This window comes from Cupressus sempervirens, chromosome 5 (assembly GCF_028749045.1).
Source record: "Cupressus sempervirens isolate cs-2001-9-10 chromosome 5, ASM2874904v1, whole genome shotgun sequence".
NCBI lineage: Eukaryota > Viridiplantae > Streptophyta > Pinopsida > Cupressales > Cupressaceae > Cupressus > Cupressus sempervirens.
In genome coordinates this window covers 61222769-61243855 of record NC_143122.1, presented here as the reverse complement: position 1 = coordinate 61243855, position 21087 = coordinate 61222769, and the positions used below count along the sequence as shown (strand labels likewise).

At 36.1% G+C, this 21087-nt stretch overlaps 1 protein-coding gene across 6 annotated transcripts in view; it reads right to left on the bottom strand.

Moving 5' to 3' along the window:
* The window catches only part of LOC149554547 (pfkB-like carbohydrate kinase family protein), a 225161-nt gene extending 204332 nt beyond the window's left edge, over nucleotides 1-20829 (bottom strand). For 2 of the 6 annotated variants that reach the window (XR_016364384.1, XM_089828595.1), the window contains exons 1-5: nucleotides 20581-20824; nucleotides 20354-20441; nucleotides 20125-20214; nucleotides 5705-5782; nucleotides 5362-5436 (exon numbers count right to left, since the gene is read on the bottom strand). Coding sequence is in view for 5 of the 6 variants with exons in the window: in XM_089828595.1 (XP_089684721.1) it covers nucleotides 5362-5436; nucleotides 5705-5782; nucleotides 20125-20214; nucleotides 20354-20441; nucleotides 20581-20795 (546 nt within the window). In the remaining variant the exon portion in view is untranslated. Of the gene's footprint in view, nucleotides 1-5361; nucleotides 5437-5704; nucleotides 5783-20124; nucleotides 20215-20353; nucleotides 20454-20580 lie in introns of all 6 variants that reach the window. The other 4 variants (XM_089828593.1, XM_089828592.1, XM_089828596.1 and 1 more) reach the window with 3 other exon arrangements.
* Between the last annotated feature and the right edge of the window lie 258 nt (nucleotides 20830-21087).

Below are 21087 nucleotides of genomic sequence, written 5' to 3'. Positions count from 1 at the left end.
GATTCGTATGACAGGCCTTTCAACTTTGCAAATATTTGATTTTATATTAAAGTTGAAACTATAGCATATAAGATTTTTGATTTAAATGTCCCTTGTACGTGATTTTAAAAGGAAAATAATTAAAAATTATTTTTTACCACTTTTGAAATTTTCCCTCAATTTATGCATTCAAGTCAAACCTAGGTTGATCGACCTGACACATGCCACCACATGATTGGTCAAGGTATGCATCATCATCTGCCACCTAAGCACCATGTGGCACCCTCTAATTGGCCCACTAATCTGCCACTTGTCGCCTAACAGACTGCCACGTGGCAGCTTCTCATTAGATCTGCTTACGCAGTCAACTCACCACGTCATCTACCTGTTGGGCGCCCTGCCATGTCATTTCCACATCGCGTCCTCTGATTGGCTAGAATATTCTGCCATTTCCACCCGGGCCCACTGCCACATGGCGGCAAGGCACTTCTCCGCTTTCTTTAACTTCTGAGCAACTTCACAATGCAAGAATGCACCAACCGTCGGATTTGACATGTGGCATGATCTGGTGAGTCACTCCTGGAAACTACCACATCATCGACGACCACCACATGTCGCAACGGTGCTTTCCCACATTCTTTGACGACCTTGCATCTTTGAAATGCGAGGAAGTGCTAGTCGTCCGATCCGACCACGTGTCACGATCTTGAGCATCCAAATTTGGACCCGCTATGATCACTACTCATTTTTTGTACCAAGTGCCGCCTTGCGATTGGTCCACCAATCCACATCATTGCTACTAGATCACTTCTTAATCCGCATGCCTAGTCAAAATTCTTCATGTTTCTATCCAGTCGGTTGAGGCCCACGCGTGAGGTTATGGCTTCAAAAGCCTTCTGTCTTTAAGACACTTATGTTTCGTGTGCTTTGGTATTTAAATACAAGAAAAGTTCACTCCACAAGGAATGTGGGATATCACTGCATCTTAATTCTGAAAGGGAAAAACAAAACTGTGTCACGCGATGGTCAAACCTATCACTGGCTTCATCTTTCAAGCTTGGTGCCTCATTCTTATGGCTCTCCATGCATTCCTTTTGAAACTCAATGAAATTATTTTCACCACTGTTATATCGGCATTTGCTAAATCGAGGTTTCTTCAAAATGACGTGGAAATACATGAGGAAATAATAACCAGATTTAGGTTTGACTATGGTGTTTTGCAGGAAATTCTCTTGTTGCAATATGCATGAAGTGTGGCTGTTTGGATTACGCATAGCAAGCATTTCATAATAGGTCTGAACGAGATGTGGTTTCATAGGCTGGAAATGCAAGACTGTTTCAGGAATCCTTGGATACTTCTTCAGCTCAAAAGAAATCTTCAAAAAAGCTTCTTCCAACACTATTCTCTGACCACGTGTTATGCCCTCTTCATTTCTTGCAAACGTGTCTAAAGTCTCCTATTTCATAGGTATTCCTTACACATTTGGTTTTATTTTAGCGTGACTTGCCAATGCATTGACCTGATCAGGCCTATCTTTCCTATGGTTGCACGATGGGGAGAACAAAAATGGAGGGGATCCCTAATAAGACTTCTTGCCATGACATCACTGCATTGATCATGTTGGTCTTCTCAAAAGTGAGCAGTGAATTTGCATAGAAAAGGATATTCAGCCATTGCAAGACCACGTTGTCGAGTCATGTGAGCATCTTGTCCTCTTTTATCACGCTACTGTTAATACACAACCAAATGGTTTTTGCATATTGAAAAGGCATTCACCCCATTTGGCAATAGAGTTGTTTTGGCTATGCAACCACTGAAGACATTTGCTTGGAAACTTTACCAAAACCATGGTTTCATAAGCATTGCTCGTATATCACAATTTCTCATTTCAGATCACTTGGAGGACGGCCCTTTTTTTATTTAGAAGTTTGCTCCCAAGTTTTTTTTGTGTGAACAGATAGGGCAAAATTTTTAGGGAAGTGACAACCCAACATTTTTGAAAAGGTACTCAAATATATTGCAAGTCCAGCGCAAAACACTCCAGCTATCCCTTTATAATTTGCAGGCGAATTGGAAAGTATGTAGAAGATGAAGAAACTCAAAGAAATCAAACTCACGAGTAGACAAACAAAAGTACTGCAACCTTGCCTTACAATGAAGTTCGCTCTATGCAATGGGTGAATTGGGGGAAAATCCAACGGTCAAAAGCTCCACTAAGTTTTGAATTTCTTCCTTGAATGTTCCCCGTGTGTATAGCTTCCAACATTCAAATCTCAAAAATGTGCTTTGTGGAGAGATTCGGGCTCTTTCCATGATCATAAAAATTGTTTATCATGCATTAGCAACTATCCTTCGAGCTAATGTTGTGGCTCTACCTTTCATACCTCCAATGTGAAAAGTCTTGACTCTTGAGAATATGGTTACTTAGAGAAACTCCCACCTTGTACTCACTTATGCTTAATTATAAGTACCAATCTTTAGCATTCATGGAACCAATCCTGAATCTTATCATTAACCTTCAATAAGATTGTACAAGAAACATGTATAGATTTGTTATCACAACAATTAAAGATCATTAAAATCTATCTTTGAGCACCCTCAATTTCCCAGTGCTTTACTATTCTAGTGATGTGAGCCGGGCCCCAAAGTGGGTCAGGCTAACAAATAATTCAAATTAAAACACCTAACCCTTCGAACTGATCGGTTAATCACCTGGGACTGTATTAAAATCAAATCCGACCACTAAATCACCATTTAGAACTCGTTTCGCCTTGTTCTTGCAAATTGTGATCTTCTACCCGGAAGGCTTTGAAACTAGCTTTAAAAACTAACTGAAACACCTAACTGGGCTCTGAAAACTGACATGTTGATTCTTTATTCCGCCTTCTCTTACCCTGTCAGATCTCGTGTCATGACAACCTCTAGGTCAAAAGATATTGATTGTTAAAGTTACCTTCATGAAACTGTCTGCAAGCAAACATGTCAAAAAACAATCAATCGCATTCGGTTTTGGCTTCGAAAACAGGTCAAATTGACACTTGGGGGCTTGAAAACTGGGGCATTAATTCACTGTCACGGGAAGAGTATAAATCTGTGATTTGGGCTCATGACGAATAATTGGGCACGTATGGCGAGCATGCGAAGTGGGGTACTTGGATTTGCAGAACTGGGAACACTAGCAGAAAAGTGATTTTTGCAAACGGAAAAGACCTAGGAAAGTGTGCAAACGGATTAGTGAAGACTTGAAAACAAGCACAGTTAAAGTATTTTCAAAGTAGAAAGCAGTGTTACAATCCATTTGATCTCACCTATCATGGATTCAAAGTTATGAAATCCTGAACAGCGGTACCGATCAATCTGCATTTCTTGACACCAGTAAAACTGTACAAATTTCATTTGGAATCACCTTTGAGAATTGATCAAACGGATTCGTCGTAAGCTCAAATCTTTAACATAATAAGTCTCTGACCTCTAGAAAGCAATGTAAAAGGAATTTTCTCATTTTGGTCAACTAGGTCAAAGTTATAACTGGTCAAACAAGGTCTCCCATAATTCTGAACAATTTACATCAGCATGACAACAATAAACAACTAACTTTGAGGGATTCAAAACCTAGTCAAAACATATCGGAACAACTTTAAAATTGAAACGTAGGTTATCTGATATGCGTATTAAACACCCCCAAAGCGGCGAGTCATGAAACATTACTGGGCGCAAGATATTCAAAAGCAAACTAGGCTTCCTGTCGCTGTTTGACACTTGAGCAAAAATGCAAATCTGAACATTGCTCTAAATGGAACTTCACGGAATGACTCAGAATGGCAATTTATCTTCACGGGATGCAGGGATATACTAAATGCAAAGTGTTAGAAACATTAAACACTTCAAAGGCCTCAATAGGACAGCCGGGTACACATGCATTAAATGCGTTTATAAGGCTCAATTTCTAGAAAGGTACTCAAAATCAAGGCTTCAATTTTGAGTCCCAACGGATTCAATTAACCTAAGGAAGATAACCCTCTAGATCTGGAATTGGATGACAAAAACCTACAATTCCTTGGAGTGATTTAATATAGGAGTCACCATTGGCTGAACCATAAAAATCACAGATTGATATTAAGTTCACACTTGTGTCCAAAGGACATTGTGGATGCTGGAGTAGTTCTTTTTTCTTAATGGGCAAAATATATCAAATTTATTAAGTTCACACTTGTGTCCAAAGGACATTGTGGATGCTGGAGTAGTTCTTTTTTCTTAATGGGCAAAATATATCAAATTTCTGGCTGTGATCTGCACATAAGAAGGGCACTAACGATCGCATATCATCTGCCATTAGAGCATGATAATAGTTTTCTTCTGATTGCTGGTTGCTGTTGATTATTGCATCATAGGTGCAGTAGTGAAAAGGGTTTCATACAGCTATTCACTAGATTCCACATATATAAATTAAACCCTTCATTTTTGGGGTTGTGCTGCAACCTGGTCCATAACTCAAACATATGATGGATCCATACCGTATATGCAGCTCATGTACTGATGTCATAACAGCCATTTGAGCCTAGATTATGGAGCACAGCCAGCCAGGCCATTGATAACTGTGTTGACTTTATTATCTGTCCAGACTTCCACTTCCAGTTTGGGCAAGGGTTTCAAAGATATTCATATTCAGGAACCACGCTTCTTATTCTCCTTAGTGCTCCTAATTATGAGTGTTATAATTTAAGTCTGCAGTTCCTGGTATGTTTAAGTGTGTAAACAAATTGAAGGTTTCATAGAAAACCTGACAATTGTCTCATGATATTTCAGAAAGATTTTCAAAGACTATGGCAGATTTGTTTCAAATTCTAGCAACACAAAAGACATGCATTCAACCCCAATAGAGCTGTATAATGAGTGATTTTGTACTGATCGTTATATGTAAATGAAAAAATACTAAATATTCCACCCGCTACGGTACATTCATAACCCCTGAAGCAACCTAGCCCCATAAAAAAGACTTTATTGGCCTACTGCTCTAACAAGAATCTGGCTCCTCTATTTTACACCTCAAGGTACAGGTAGTAGTTTACCATGATAGTTAAACAAATTAAGAGATCTGGAGTTCTGATAATAAACTCCTAAAATCCAAGCTTTGAAATAGACCTCCCCAGCTTTTGCGTGATTGTATTGTGCAGTGTGTTGTGCATTGCATCAAGCTACGGGTTACAACAGTTGGGTTTGGCAAGAAGACTCTTTGAAGTTTAATTGTATATACTATAAATCCTGGAGATATATTCATACATGATTAAGGTTTCAAGATAGCTTTTTCATTACTTGGAAAGTTTCAAAATTTAGATCAAAGGAACTAGTCTTAAGGGACTTCAGAAGAAAATATAATTTACCACAATGTGAGAAGTGTCGACCCCATCAGCTTCAAGTTCAGCTAGAATTCCTCTTCCTGGAGCATCATTAGCAACCTACAGTCAACAAAATCACATTATATCCTTTACTTGGACTAGATCTCATTTTTCTGGGACCAGCTTTTCTTCTTGTCACAAACATTGAAACACAGGCTGCAGGTACTTGCATTTCTCCAAAAAAATCAAGTTAAGATAAATGTGGTGTCAAGCAAAGGACATTGAAAATAATCAAATAAAAGAAAACACTGTTAAACATTTGTCCCAACAGACATTCTTAGATTTTAGAAAAACATAAATTTATTTAGTCATTGTAAAACAGACTGGCCTTGGATATTATACGAGGACATAGCCCTAGCCTTGCTGCTCCAGTTAAAGCATTACCAACATTCCCGCCTCCTTGGACCTACCTTCAGGAAATCAAATGTCAACATATATAAGCATAACAGTTTAATCATCAATTTATCCCTTTCAACACGACTTAACCTATAAATCTTGGAATTAAACAATGACATCACATACTTCATGTTTGTCACACGGAAGGATGCAATCAGCTATATATCATGTTTGGTGGTCTGCATATAGATCAAATATAAATACAAAGAATAAATTGTTTTACTAGGATAATGTGCCCTAACCACTTATTGGCAGTTTTTCTGTAAAGTTCAAGAATAACTTTACATGGATAACTTGAATAAAACACTCACACCCAAACAATTTTTCCAATTCTCAAAATTATATCCTATTACTAACAGGTAGTAGTAGTACATCTTAATATCTTATACATGCAATATATTAACGATTCCATGCATCATGCATGAAAGAGCTATGGAAAGAATGTTATGAAAAATGACCCTAAATTAAGATCACAGTCTAGATTCTTAGAACATCCATCCATAATACAAAACAGGCAACACTTCTTTTTAAGTGTCTATTGATGAATTCCAAATACAGTTGATAAGCATGAGTATTTGGACCAAACTCATAATCTCCATTTCAAATAGTTTAGCAACATGACCTATGTTTCCATTCCTAAATATGGTCCCTCCCCAAAAATGGAAAAACAGCTGGAGCACCAGGAGCTTATGTTAAACCAGAGTAGTAAAAGAAAGTGCTAGTGCTGGTTGTTAGATGGTAAAAGCTGTTGTTCGTCCAGTTACTGACATGTTTAGGCAACTAACTAGTAAGTTTATTTATTATACTTCATTTATTCTGACTCCAAATCATCTTAACTCATTAAAAGGATTTTTTATTGGCTTTTTAGGCTTCTTCATGCAATATAAAGCCATCTCCTAAGAACTATAATACACCAAACTTTGCCAAACTAAGGCTTTGAGAAACAAATTCTTTCAATTAATTTGATGCAGCACAATCATCCAATTTTTTTAACCCATCCCTATTAGTAAATTACCACATTATCAAACCATTTACTCCACAGCCCATGAGAGAAATGCATGCATAAAAGCTTATAGATTGACCATAATACAAAGAACAAAGATATCCCTCAAGATTACAGAAGATCATCATTTGCAGACAGACTCGAAGAGTACTAGGCAAGAAAAAAAATCAACTTATAGAAGTACTTGACAACCTTCAAAACATCTATTTTTATGCTTCTGGATTCGATTGTGTGACTATTTTTCGCATTTACGTTTCGGATCACGTTCTCCTGATGTTTTCTTTCTTTCATCCTGCTGATGGATCACAGTCTGATCCAAAATGTTGATGCAAAAAAAGTCACGCAATCAAGCCCAAAAGCATAAAAATAGATAGTTTCATATGTATTGTGGAAATCTTCTTGTTCTTAACCTTCAAAACACTTCAAAATTTTGAAGAATACATAATTTTTTGAAAAACGAAGGAATGTATGCAAAAAACAGTTACAATGTAACAAATGAGTTTGGTTGCAATATGGGAGCAATGGCCCTCACAAGGGTTTGGAAACAGTGCACCTAGCAAATATGAAGGCCACCAACTCTCCCACAAGCCCAAATGAAGACATTCAAAACCTTTAAACCACACAAGCCTACTACTGCACCCCATTTTCATTATTTTTCAAAAAGCAAAAACAATGCTACAAAGTGAAAAATAATGAGTTTTTAGAGTATTTAATCCTACTTTTTCCAGCATTTGACATGTTGGGATAACTGGTCAAACCATTAGACTTGTCCATTTTTTGACAAGTCTCAGCAAATACTCACCAAAAACTTGATGAGATTTTCCAAATATTAAGCAAAAAAATCAGCAATAAACCCTACGAGCACTCGTGGGGTAAAAAGAACTCACAAGTACTCAGTGACTAGCAAGTTAGTGAACCGTGCATAGGACATGCTCTATGAAAACCTTTAAGAAGGAAAAAACCAACCTCAAAAGGCATCCACAATAGATGTATTATTCAATAATGAAACGTTACAATACAGTTACAGTCTCTATGAATACTTATGAAATATCAAGCACCTCCAATGTATCCTCCATACATTTAAGTATTGTGCAATACCATCCAACTACAAATCCCATGCAATGCTTCACATATGCACTTAACAAGAAAGCTCAATACATATGACAACCAACTACCATGCCTCAACCACTAAACATGCATTTTCTTTTAAAGATTCAAGTTCACACAAAACAACCGAGTGGTGAAGATAAAGCCATAAGTGCACAAGACCATTGGCCCAAAAAAAAATTTTTGATACTAAGCTTTTCAATATTACATACTCTCCCTGTTAGAGTGGGGTCGCCGTTGCACCAAAAGATCGATCTATCAATGCTGATACAACCACTCAACTTATAGTACACAGGACGTGGTTAAGCCCTTGTCACGAATCCCGAGGAGAGCACTGAACAAATTTCTAACAATCTCCCCCTCAGCGTTACCTGAGGGTCTGAGGATTTGAACCTGTGACCAAGCTCTAATACCACTTGTTAGAGTGGGGTTGCCGTTGCACCAAAAGATCGGTCTATCAATGCCCAATACAACCACTCAACTTATAGTACACAGGAGGCAATTAAGCCCTTGTCACGAATCCCGAGGGGAGCACTGAACGAATTTCTAACACTCCCATGTGTAACACTCGCAAAAAGTATCTAACCAATCTCTCCACAATTTTACAATGTCACATAAAATATTTATTTTACACAATTAAAATTAATCTTTTTGTCCAAGATGAACAGTGTCCTTATATTCTAACATCCCCAATTCGATTACCTCTAATCCTTCAATTGTTGGCATTTCCCATTACCACCAATGGACCTATCAAAATAAAATCATTTCCACTAAGATGGTAAGTTTAAACAATATACTAGGATTCTCCTAGAATCACTTAGTACCCATTTGAGCTTGGACAAAGACCAAATCTCAAGCAAAGATGTCTCTAGTTTCATGCCTAAGGTCCACTTGCATTGTTGAGGGTGAACCCTAAGCGCTAGGGGGACCAACAAGTCAATTGCCCAAAAAATTGAAAACTATAACACTTTTTAAAACATTTCTAAAACCAAAAACTGCTTTAAAAACCTAATTTGCACCCTATAGTGAGGGCACTTGACTCCTTTAACTTCATTTCACAAACAAAACATTTATTCCTCCAAGCTTGTTAAGAATATTAAATCAATAGTTATATGTTTGAACCCAATCATAAACCATGTGATAGGTTTGTTAGTCTTTAGGATGCATATAAAATTATCTCTTAGGACTTAGGATTTGATTTATTTGTTATCTCGTAATATCTATGTGAGGGACTTGTTTTAGGAGGCTCCCTATATTATAGGATATGAAAATCCTATAAATATGTAATGTGTATTATTAGATCAAGAATATAATTATTGTTAGTCCATGCATATAATTTGTTTGGCTCTGATGAACCCTACCCAAATTTCTTAAATGGTATGAAAGCCTCTCAATTGGTTAAGAAAGACTTGTTAATGAAAATTTCTAAGATAAGATAAATGTATCAAAGTCCAAAAAGAGATCAACAAGGGTCTAAGGAATAGGAGAACACACAGCGGCGTGAGTACCAAATAATGTTTATGGAAAGAACTAAACAAGAAAGCAAAGGAACAAAAGGAAGCAAACAAATACTCCTCACAAGCGACAAGTAGTCCAACACCGAAGGATACAGTCCAAGGTGAGCCAATGTCTCAAACTGTCGTAAGGAAACGTTAGAGAAAGTATGGTGTTGTCGAATGTGCCTTCCACAAGGTCTCACAGTCTTGGTGTAATCCAAAGAAGGGTAGAGAGACCGCTTCTTCCCAAGGCAGGGGAACTCAAGGAGAAGAATGAAGTGATGAGATGGTTTGGAGACTGTGTTGGTGGAAGCAAAAGCTATAGAGTGTGATCATGAAGCTGCGTGGTCTCCTAGAAATAGAGGGCCAAACATCGTTGATTAGTGTATCTGAAAAAAGAAGATAGGAATTTGCACTCTCTGAACAAGCAGCAAAACCTCCAATCTCCACTGCCTTAGAAAATGTGCCCAATTTGGGAGCAAATTATTTACCTCAAATTTCAACCGTGTCCAAATTGGACAAATTTTATATGAAAATAAGGGTTTTGGGGCACTTTGAGCTCAATAGTGATAACCGTTTGGGCTCAAAGTGACCTAAAAATCAATGAACCCCCAAGTCCAAAAAAAGTATCGTTCTAAAGAATCAAAACTCTCTAAAAAAAAGAACACAGATCTAAAAGCCAAGCCAAACTTCTCAAAACTAGAACAAGGGCATGAAGATCTAGAACTCTAATACTATGTTGAAGTTGATGAAAAATCAACCCCATAGCTCCCAAGAATCACTTGCATGCAAACACCTATCACAGGGGCATGAAGATCTAGAACTCTGATACCATGTTGAAGTTGATAAAAGATCAACCCCACAACTCCCAAGAATCACTTGCATGCAAATACCTGTCACAGGGGCATGAAAATCTAGAACTCTGATACCATGTTGAAGTTGATGGAAGATCAACCCCACAACTCCGAAGAATCACTTGCATGCAAACACCTGTCACAGAAAGAAAGAAGCAAAAGCTATGGAGGTTGGAATTCCCAGATCCATAGATGAGACATTCTTGATGAGCAAAAAAATAAATTGCTATACTCAACAGTGAATGAATAAATTACAAACAAAGATTGTCCTTATAAAAGGAGATCAAAACCCTAATAGGAATCTAACCTAGGTTGCATGATAATAATCAATAAAAGAATTAATTATTATATGCCAAAAGTTTAGCTTAAGTGAAATAGAGTTAATAGGTGACTTAATAATTAAATCAATATGATTTAATTACTAAGTAAATACTTTATTTACTCTAACAGATATGAGTTATCTGATTTTCGGGACTTCGGGACAACAATTTAATATAGTATATCAATAAAAAGAAATCACAATGTCATGGTCTCTATCATGACAAGTATCATGATCTTTGGCACTCCAGGACAATAACTTAATGAAGTCCGATCATAACACATTCGTTATCATGACTTCCAACGCTTCAGGACAACAACTTAATGAAGTTTGTCATGATAACAGGGCTACCATTTATAAGATCGCCACCTTACAATGGTTACCTTCTATATGATCATGATATGTTCGTTATCATGACTTCCAGCACTCTGGGACAACAACTTAATGAAGTTTGTCATGATAATCGGTCTACCATTTATAAGATCATTACCTTACAATGGTTACCTTTTGTTTATATATGTTAATGAAAGATCGTCACCTTTCATTACATATCATATGTGAAATAGTAACCACCGTGAACCAAGTCAGAGGGTGGTACAAAGGATTTCTCCTTAATTCTCTCTCACAGAACAGAATGCATTACAAGGTATTTCACTTAGAACTTCTCCCCAAAAGTTTTGTCATCTTAAAGTAGACTATATGTTGCCATAAATGACAACCCTAGTACTTTACATTAGCCAAATAGCCAACAATCTCCCCCTTTGGCGTTGATGGAAACATATGGGAAAAATTGGCTAAGTAACAAAATTTCCAAATTGCAAAATCGGTGGCCTTGTGAAAATTTCAAAATGTGGATCATTTGTATTAGAAATATACCATCTCCTACATACATATTGTGCTCCCCCTTAGACTATGCTCTAACTTATATCTCCCTTTACAATCTTTCTAATATGCATAATACTTACAATTTTTCTTACCATCATATCTCCCACTTTGACATCAATAACAAAGGTGAGTAAAGTTATGTACATGTCAAAATTGTAGTGCTTTCTCTTCTATCCTCAAGCTGATTTGTTTCTCAAAAGACTTATACAATCAGAAAAGTTAGTCTTTAGATTCTTGAAGTCTTCATCCCATGAAGTTTTCACTGCTTCCGTAACACTGATAACTCCACATAAGCCATAAGCTGTCAGTTCTGCTGCATTGAGATCTGTATAGGCAAACTTCTCGTTAGATCTTCTTGCCTCCAAGAGTGTATCAAGTTGTTTCTAATCAAATCTAGTTTAGGGATCAAGCGATCTCTGAGTAAATTGAATTTCTTCAATACTCTGTCCTTGTCATGCTGCAAAATTCTTAGTTCATCACTTGCTTTCCCAATCTTCGAATCAAACTCAATAGGTTTCACATCTTTATTCTTCAAATCATCAATCATCTTCTCAATTTCTTCCTCTTTATCCTTTATGGCATTTGTGGGCAAATGGGTGCTTATGTGCTAAAGCGCAATCAATATACAAATTCTTCCCTTCAATAATACATTTTCTCATTTCCTTTATACAAGTATCTAACACTGTCATGTCACTTCTGATGTTGTCAGACACTATATTAAAAAGTCTTCCATCATGATCTGCTTGTATTTTTACTCTCACTGCCTCTTCCAGAGTAGAATTATAGTTATCAAATTCCTCTATTAGTTTCTCTGCCTCTTCAATATTTTGCTCATTTAACTGTACAGGAATGGGTAAGGTACTATGCAATTTCTCAATGGTCAGTTCAAGAGATCTTTGTGCATATTTACTCATCTAACCAGATTCCTCAGCTATCTTCCCAAAAGAGAATGTTGATAACTGAATATACTTTTGAATGTCCATGTTTCCAGCAAACATATTTGTAACATCTTCTGGCAAATCTGAAATTAATGCTTCAAAGGGTGATTTTGAAGTACTACCTGAAGTTTTATAAGTTGCTTTAGGTGGTGTCTCCAACACTGTAATCCACCTTTCCTTGCTAACTTCATTTGATTTGTGAATTGTAGCCTCAATCCTTTGATCTGGTACATTACTTTGTTTGATTATGGTCTATGATGGCTGCATATTCTCCATATTTTGCTTTTCATGTTCCTATTCTCTCTGTTTTTCTTCTTCCTTTTCCTCTTTCTTTTTATCCTCTTCTTTCTATCTCACTTGTCTTTCTTGTCCTTGTCCTAGAGAACTGATGTCTGCGCTCTCAATTCTAGGTGTTGATACTGTCAAGCTTTGATAGGGCCAAGTGAAAAATATCCCTTTAGATGTCTCCTCACTTCATTAAACACTTAGGTCCTGATGACCTATGCTTTTTTTTATTTCAATGTGCTCTTTCCCATCATCTTTTTCATCTTCATCACTGGAATAGTCTTCAACAATTGCCAACTGAAAATTCTGAATAATCCTTCAAAGGTCCACTGTTGTGTCAACAGTAATCTGCACACCATCTATAAACATTTAAGTGTTATCCATCTGATCTGTAGAAGTAGTGTTGTCCTTTGTATCCATAACAGTAGTATCTTGTTGTGGTTGTTCTTCTACTGCTGTTACTGGTTGCAAAACACCAGGCTCACTTAACACTCGGTAGACTGCCTTTTCCGTCTCTTCCCTTCTTCATAAAGTCCACCCATCAATCTTATTGCTCTCATTTTGTCTCTCAGGAGTGAATTCAATTTATGTTTAATTCTCTCTAATTGTTCATCACTCTCAATTACACAACATTTATAAATGACAAGCTCTTTAAGCTTCTTCTCTTCTTCTACTGATCTCAGTCTTGACTTGGTTAATCTTTCATACATCATCAAGCAAAGTGCCATGAAGACTGATAAGAGGTCTCCTAAACTCCATCATATACTTAATAACAGGTACCTCCAAATTCCTCTTTTGATTAGCATCATAATTGTTATAAAAATTCTTTAACTTTGCTAAATTACCATCATTCATGATCATTTCATTCATCTTACCAATCTCAGGTTTCCAATTCTTCTTCTTCTTTCCATTGTTGCTTGGCTCAGGTTGATCTTGCTTTGGCTGTTCTTTAGGCAATGATATTTGCCCTCTCATTTCTGGTATCTCTGTTGATGTATCTTTTTCTTCACTCTGATTCTTTCTTCCTTTGTAGACAATTTCAATCTTTGGTCTCTTCCTTGGTCCAGATCCAACTACCATCTCTTTGATCCTCTAACCTCTTTGGTTCTTTTTCTTGCTTAACTTTTGTCTTCAAACTTCTCTGCAGGAGAGGTCCTTGTAGACCATCCAGTAGGTGCAAGTGGTGCTGATTGTATAGGAGTTATACTTAATTCCTCCTCAGGTTGTGATTATTCTGCTACTGTTGCAGGTGTCACTGATGCTGCAGGGGTGCTGGGGGTAGCATCAATAGCGAGTGGTTTGACAAATAGGATCTCTGATTGACCACTAGCTCTCATCTCAAATGCAGTCTTCTTTGCTTCTTCAAATTCTTCTCTAGACATTCCTGATTCTTTAAGCATTTGTTCTACTTTCTTATCTACTTTCTTCTTGATTTCTTTATTGTAGAGCTGATCTCTAAAATCTGCATACTTTTGTTCATATATCCCACATCTAGGACATTCCTGATCTCTCTGACTCAAGAATCAACTTTGCATAGCCTTCAATCATTTGCTCAGTAACCTGATATCCCATAGGGTCTATGTATTTTACTCTAGGTTCAACTGCCTCCATGCAAGTAAAATTTATTTCTACCATGAAGCAAATGTCATCTTTGTATTTCTCCACAACTGAAACAGGTATCCTTACTCTTTGTTTCATTTCAAATTAAAAGGATTTTATCATTTTAGAAATATTGCCCATTACTCTCTCTGCAGGCTACTTTCTGAAATAGTGAGTAATTAATTCCATTGTACACTTCTTTAAATTCCATTCAAAGTTTGGCATTGAATCTTCCGAAAACTTGAAAGAAAAGATGAATCAATATTGACTCAAATCTGAAAGCTGTGTACTTTCTCTTCTTTATCCTGTCAAGGTTGTCAATCAGTTGTTGCCTCAGAATTTCACACATGTTAACTCTTTCTTTCTCAACTGTCATCTTATAGGCTGCATGAATGAATCGAGCTGACACAGAATTAGGTCTAGAGCTGTAGTTCATTTTGTATCCAATTATCTTACTGATCAGCCTTATATCTATCTGCTTAATCTGATTAACTCTCATGCCTCTACCATCCCATGTTGCTTTAGTGTTTAACTCAACCAAATTCTTGACTTTCTTTTCATTTACAGGTACACAACCTTCATTGCTTAAACCAGTCAACCTGTGAATCAATTCATTAGTTATCATTACAGGAATATCACCTACCAAAACATTCCATCATGAATTCTTCTTAATATAACCCTAGTCCACTCAGGTTGATCAAATTCCTCATTAAACATATGCTTTGCAATGTTCAATCGTCCCAAATGTTCATACACTTACCTGAATGATAGATCATTTTTATACACTTTACTCATATCCTCATGAATATCAATGTCCCCAATTGTTTCAAATGTGCAATGTATGTAAGCACGAACATCCACCACATGCAAAATCCTATTCAGAATTTGAGAAAATGCAAAAGGATGATTCTTGAACTTATACCTAGGTCTTTCTCTAACATCACATACTACTGGAATTGTCATTGCACCAATTTAACTTCAAATATACTTCAACAGATAACTACGCAAGTCGAATAAATACCCTTTATATTGCGAATTAGGGCTTACACGGAAACTTGCTCAAGTACTCTTAGAAATCTTTCAAATCGCCTTTGGATCGCTCTGCTAACTTTTTGCAATCTTTAATCGATCAAATGGTGACCAATTAACACAAATTCAATCCTTAAGTCCATGCAAAATTGCATCTTCATTAATTGCGCAAGTACACATACTTCAATAACCTTATATTAATCCAGTAAACTTGATTTCCTCCATAACTTTGCATAAGACCATATTTCTTTCTGCAAACTTAACCGTAGTTTCATCTCATCTATTACAAGCTAACATTAACTCCATATAACTTAATTCTTCCATAAAGGGGTCTAATGAATATCTGATTTATTATCCCTTGATTTATCCTTGCAAAATGGTTGGTCAAGTTGATGCAAGGGGTTCAGTACTTGGTATTGTTCCCATCTTGTTCTCAGATGTATCTTCTGTCTTTTCAACCCATACCTTAGTGTTTCAAGATGTTCCTTCTTTAACAAATGTTTTATTCAGACTTTCTACTTGCTTTACTTTTACACACTCTTACTTCTTGCATTGTTATTCACATTTCTTCTAGGATTAGGTGTTTTCATGTTTTGTGATCTCATGTTAGGTGTTTTCGTGTTTAAATATCTCATGTTAGGTGTTTTCATGTTGTTCAATCTATAAAATCTTGCTGTATGTCCCAGATTGTTGCAAATCTGACATGCTATAACTCTGTTTCCATATCTAGGTCCAAACTGATTAGTCTATAATCTGCAATCTCTAGCAATATGTCCAAAATTGTTGCACTAATAACACATAACTCCATTTCTGATAATATTTGTTGCTCCCAAGGGTTTACTAGCTACAGAGTTAGTCCTTTCATGCACACTATTATCAAATATAAGTTTCCTAGATTCCTTAGATCTATGACCATAAATAAAGCAATTGTCAGTGTCAAATTTTCTGCAGCCATAAGATCTAGCTAAAAGAAAAAGTAACAATAGTTGCAGAATTGAATAAAAAAAACAGAGCTGCTCAGAGTAAAAAAAAATATTGACTACATTGTTCTCTTTCTCATTGATAAATAACGGTTACATTATGCATAATTTATATACAATTCAACTCCACCAAATAAGAGTAGATCACTGGTGAAGATCTTTGCAATAAGCAGAAAATATAGATCTAAATTATAGGAATTGGAGATATGCATCCTCTAATCATGCATACAGCTAAATTAGCTGAATTAACACCCTTAGTTTAAGCTGGAAGTATGGGAGAAAACTAAACAGCAATTGGTGATGAAATGAAGTACACTAACAGCCCCCTTGATTGTAACTAAGGAGAAAATAAAATCCTAAAGAAAGGAAAGATGAAAAAAGGTCTTTTATGACAAGAAATTGCAGATATCTGTCAAATGATAACTGCCATAGTGTTGAATGAAGAACCTTCTTTGAACCCGAGATGATGATCAGGATCAATCTACATGAGTGCCCCCAACGACACTACTCAAACAATGAACAAATAGCAAACAAAGGCAAAACATTTGTCAATCAAATTGAATATATAATAGACAATAATTTGCATAGCTCCCTCAAACAAAGTATAGACGGAAAATAGAAGCAAAACATCTATCATTCAAGGATGTAGATGACACATGAGTCTGTATGAGTGACCCCAAAAACACTACTCAACCATGCAAGAATAAATTGCTGATTGAAAATACAGGTGCCCAATGTCCATAAAATCAATCAACAATGGAATCAAAGAAGTATTCGCACAAAGAGGCATGACAAATCCACAAAAACAGTACATCACTAGAGAGAAAAATAAGGCAAGACACATGCGAAGAGGCCATGACCTTGACCTTTCTTTGATGTAGAATCAGGTACAACCTCTAATGCTGTGACTTTTCGATGCAACCCTCTGCTCGTGGGCCTAAGCAAAATTGGTGGCTCCCATTCAAAATAATTGTATGACATGGGAAGAGAGAAGGTTGAAAACTCCATTCTTTCAGGCTCTTATTTGTTGTACCTACAAAAAAAATGCTTATTCTTCCAGCTCTCTAAGCCTTGATACCATGTAAAATTTTCAACGGCCATGCAATCTAGCTAAAAGAAAAAGTAACAATAATTGTGGAATTGAATAAGAAAAACAATGTTGCTCAAAGGAAAAAAAAAACATTATTGACTACATTGTACTCTTTCTCATTGATAAATTATGGTTACATTATGCATGATTTATACACAATTCAACTCCACAGAATAAGAGTAGATCACTGGTGCTCTTTGCATTAGGCAAAAAATATGGATCTAAATTATAGGAATTGGAGATATGCATCCTCTAATCATGCATATAGCTAAATTAACTGAATTAACACCCTTAGTTTTAGCTAGAAGTATGGGAGAAAACTAAACAGCAATCAGTGATGAAATGAAGTAAAAAGCAATTAGAATTAACAAACACTAATAATAACAATAACCAGAAAAGGATTTAGAAAGCAGTTAGAATTAACAAACGCTAACAATAACAATAACCAGAATAGGATTTAGTATACTTACCTATGCAGTCATTTTTCATGTGCCCAAGTTGATTACATGAAAAGCATCTTCCATTGAATTGTCTTTTTACATCTTTAGATTGTTCAGGTTGATTAGGTACTTCTTTGCTTAGATCTTCTTCATGATTAGGTTTTTGGTTCACTAGGTCTTGTTCCTAGGTGACTTCATATCCTTTAGATGATTCTCCTTCAACATATCCAATTCATTTTTTGTTTCCAAAAGGTCTTTGTGCCATAATCTGCTCATTAAGTTTTTTAGTGCTTGAATATAACTTCTCAAGATGTTGCTTAGTTTGTGTAAGTTCTCCTTTGAGAATAAAGTTGTACTTTTCAAGTTCTGCTTACTATAACCTTTTAGTCTCAAGTTCAGATGTCACCTTAGTAAGTTTGGATTTCAAATCTACATTCTAAGATCTCAAATCTAATTGATTTTTTTTTCATCTTCCATCATACCCATCTTCAAGTTTGTAATTCCAAGCTCATGTTTCACAATTTCATTCTCCTTTTTAAGCCTTGAAACTGATTCATAATCCTTGATCTGATCATGTGACTCCTTTTAAATTCTAGTCCTTTCAATCTGCTCTTTCAATTTCATTATGAAATCTTGTGCAACTTTAAGTTTGATCTTTAGTTTATTTCTTTCTTTTGTGATTGTATCAAGTTCCTCAAGAGCTTCTTCAAGATTCTTCTGCAATTGTTCCAAATCCATAGTGACCTTACTCAAGCTACTAGGCCTTCCCCCGAATAAATGTGCTCTAATACCAATTGTTAGGAATAGGGAATACTGAGAGGGGAATCAGTGTTTTACAAACTTTTGTTAATAACAATCTTTAAACTTGCATGAATGATCAAACTGAAAAGTAAACATAAGCACAACACAATGAAACTCATAACACCATTATTTGTTAATAGGGAAACCCTAGCCAAGGGAAAACTTCGGTGCGGATGGTACCCACAAAATGATTCACTAATCAAAAGTATCTTGTGAAAGATATTGACCCTATTATGAGTCTATTACATCCATATAGTGTATCTATCCTAGTTAGAGGACTAGGCCTTGTTCGAAGCCTCAACCCTGTTAGGAGGTATACAACAATACAACGCTATCAATAGAGATAGATACAAAAACCTTTCATTGTGCTGATATCTTCTATATCTTATCAGTCTTTGTAGTTCCTCTTCAAAACTGTACATTCAACTTCTCTGCTCTGCTCAGACATAAAATTTGCATCGATTTCAATCATACAGAGTGTCAAAATCAACATTATTCATTACAGTGCAATGTCGTACTTCGCTTAACAAAATTCCATTCCTTTATACGAAAACTCTCCACAAGTCAGACTTGTGTTGCCTTGCACGTTACAAAATCTTCAAATAAAGTTTTGCCAAGTGTGGGTTAACATCTACGAGGTCGTCCCAACATTGTAAAGCAATTATTTTGGTAAACCAAAATAATACCTTATCCAAAAATTCATTATACTGCCTTTTACTCTGTTCTACCCTATTAACTTGTTACTGATAAATCCTCCGTAATTCATAGAAAACTTAATATCCCTTTCAGCGCTCTTAGACATATGTCATGTACTATCCGTACTACCTTCCTTCAAGTGTGTGGAACCTCATGTGCCTTCAGTAAAGCTCACTAAACAAAATAAGTATCCTAAAACCTCTTTTCTTGATATGTACTTAATTCAATTTTCTAAGTATTGTGCCTTCAGACTTCACCAAAAGTTCTATCATCTTAAAGTAGACTATATGTTGACATAAATGACAACCCTAGTACTTTGCATTAGCCAAATTGCCAACAGCTATGTCATTCTATTCTTAAAAACTATGGGAAGTTAGCATTTGACACTTGGTCCAATTTGCATCTGGTTTTGCAATGCTTTAATTTTTATAGTTATGATCCAAATAGATGGAGTAAAATAGTATTAAGGAATGCCGTCATGGTCTAAGAAATTGTGGTGCAATGGTAATGAAGACAATTTGTGATGTTATTCCGGGTCTAAAGCCCTTTAAGGTAACAAGGCAGCCTCTCACCCCCAGTATATATGTGGTAAGGTTGCGTTTTAACAAAAAATGGGTTGCATGAAAGTATGATCCATGTTTGCAAAACTTATTAACACAATGCTTACCAATAACAGTCACAATCATATCCAGAAACTGTCACTGGTAATTCTAATGGATTGAAGAAATTTGATTACATTAATTGACACAATACTTACCAAGAAAAAGAAAAAGAAAGTATGTTCAACAAACAAAGCTCTGACTGCAGGATAATACATGCAAATCCATTACCTGCAAATTTGTAGACCGAATCTTCTGATCAGGCTTTGGAAAAGAAGCTACAGTTGCAAGGAAATCGGTTGCAACAGTGCCACAACCCACCTGGTCACAATTCATTCGTTGACGATGAGTAAAACCCAAAACAAGCAATTGGGTGTGCACTAATAATCATTCAATGCAAGCCAAGGGGAAAGACAAAAACAGATTTATAGACAAGCATTTGTTGTGATTGCATTCATACCACAATTCGTTGTTCTGGGAGGGAAGGAAGGCTGATGGAGGTACTATCGTCCTTTTGCAGAGTACTTTCTGTATAACCCATCTTGACTCTGAATCAAAAACTTTTAATATCATGGCCACAAGTTTGAATATAGTGACATGATAGAAAAACGTTACAGATTTTGAAGGCAACAGACAAATTGGGTACTTATAAAGAAACAGCAGTTTGCATTCTTCCGGTTATCGTACCTTAGAAATTTGCAGATATTTGAGCGTTTTTTATCTAGATTAAACTTCCCGAATGTTTTAAGATTCAAGCCACCGGATTGAAATGTAATTAAATGAGAAGCAGAGTAAGCTCCTGAATGCCAGTTTAAATGAGATTGCGATGGCATGGAAGAAAGCGCCATCGACGTAGCTGGCATCTCCTCTTCCCTCGAAAGGGTCGCAGAACATATTACCATAGGATACCATAGCCACAACAATTTAAAAAACATTTAATGTGAAATTTAAAATAACCAAAATTAATTTTCAGATAATGTTTGTTCTGGTTGAAAAAATTTAAATGCCCCCTGAAACAACTCCCCACTAAAGTTTTGGATTTTGAAGGTCGTAACTAGAAGGCAAGGAAATAATATCGATTAACATTTAAAATTCTTTATTTATAAAAATGATAATTATAAATGGAATATTCATTTCAATATGTGCCCCACAAATAATAAAGAAATAAAGGTCTTTGTTATGGAGAAATTCTAC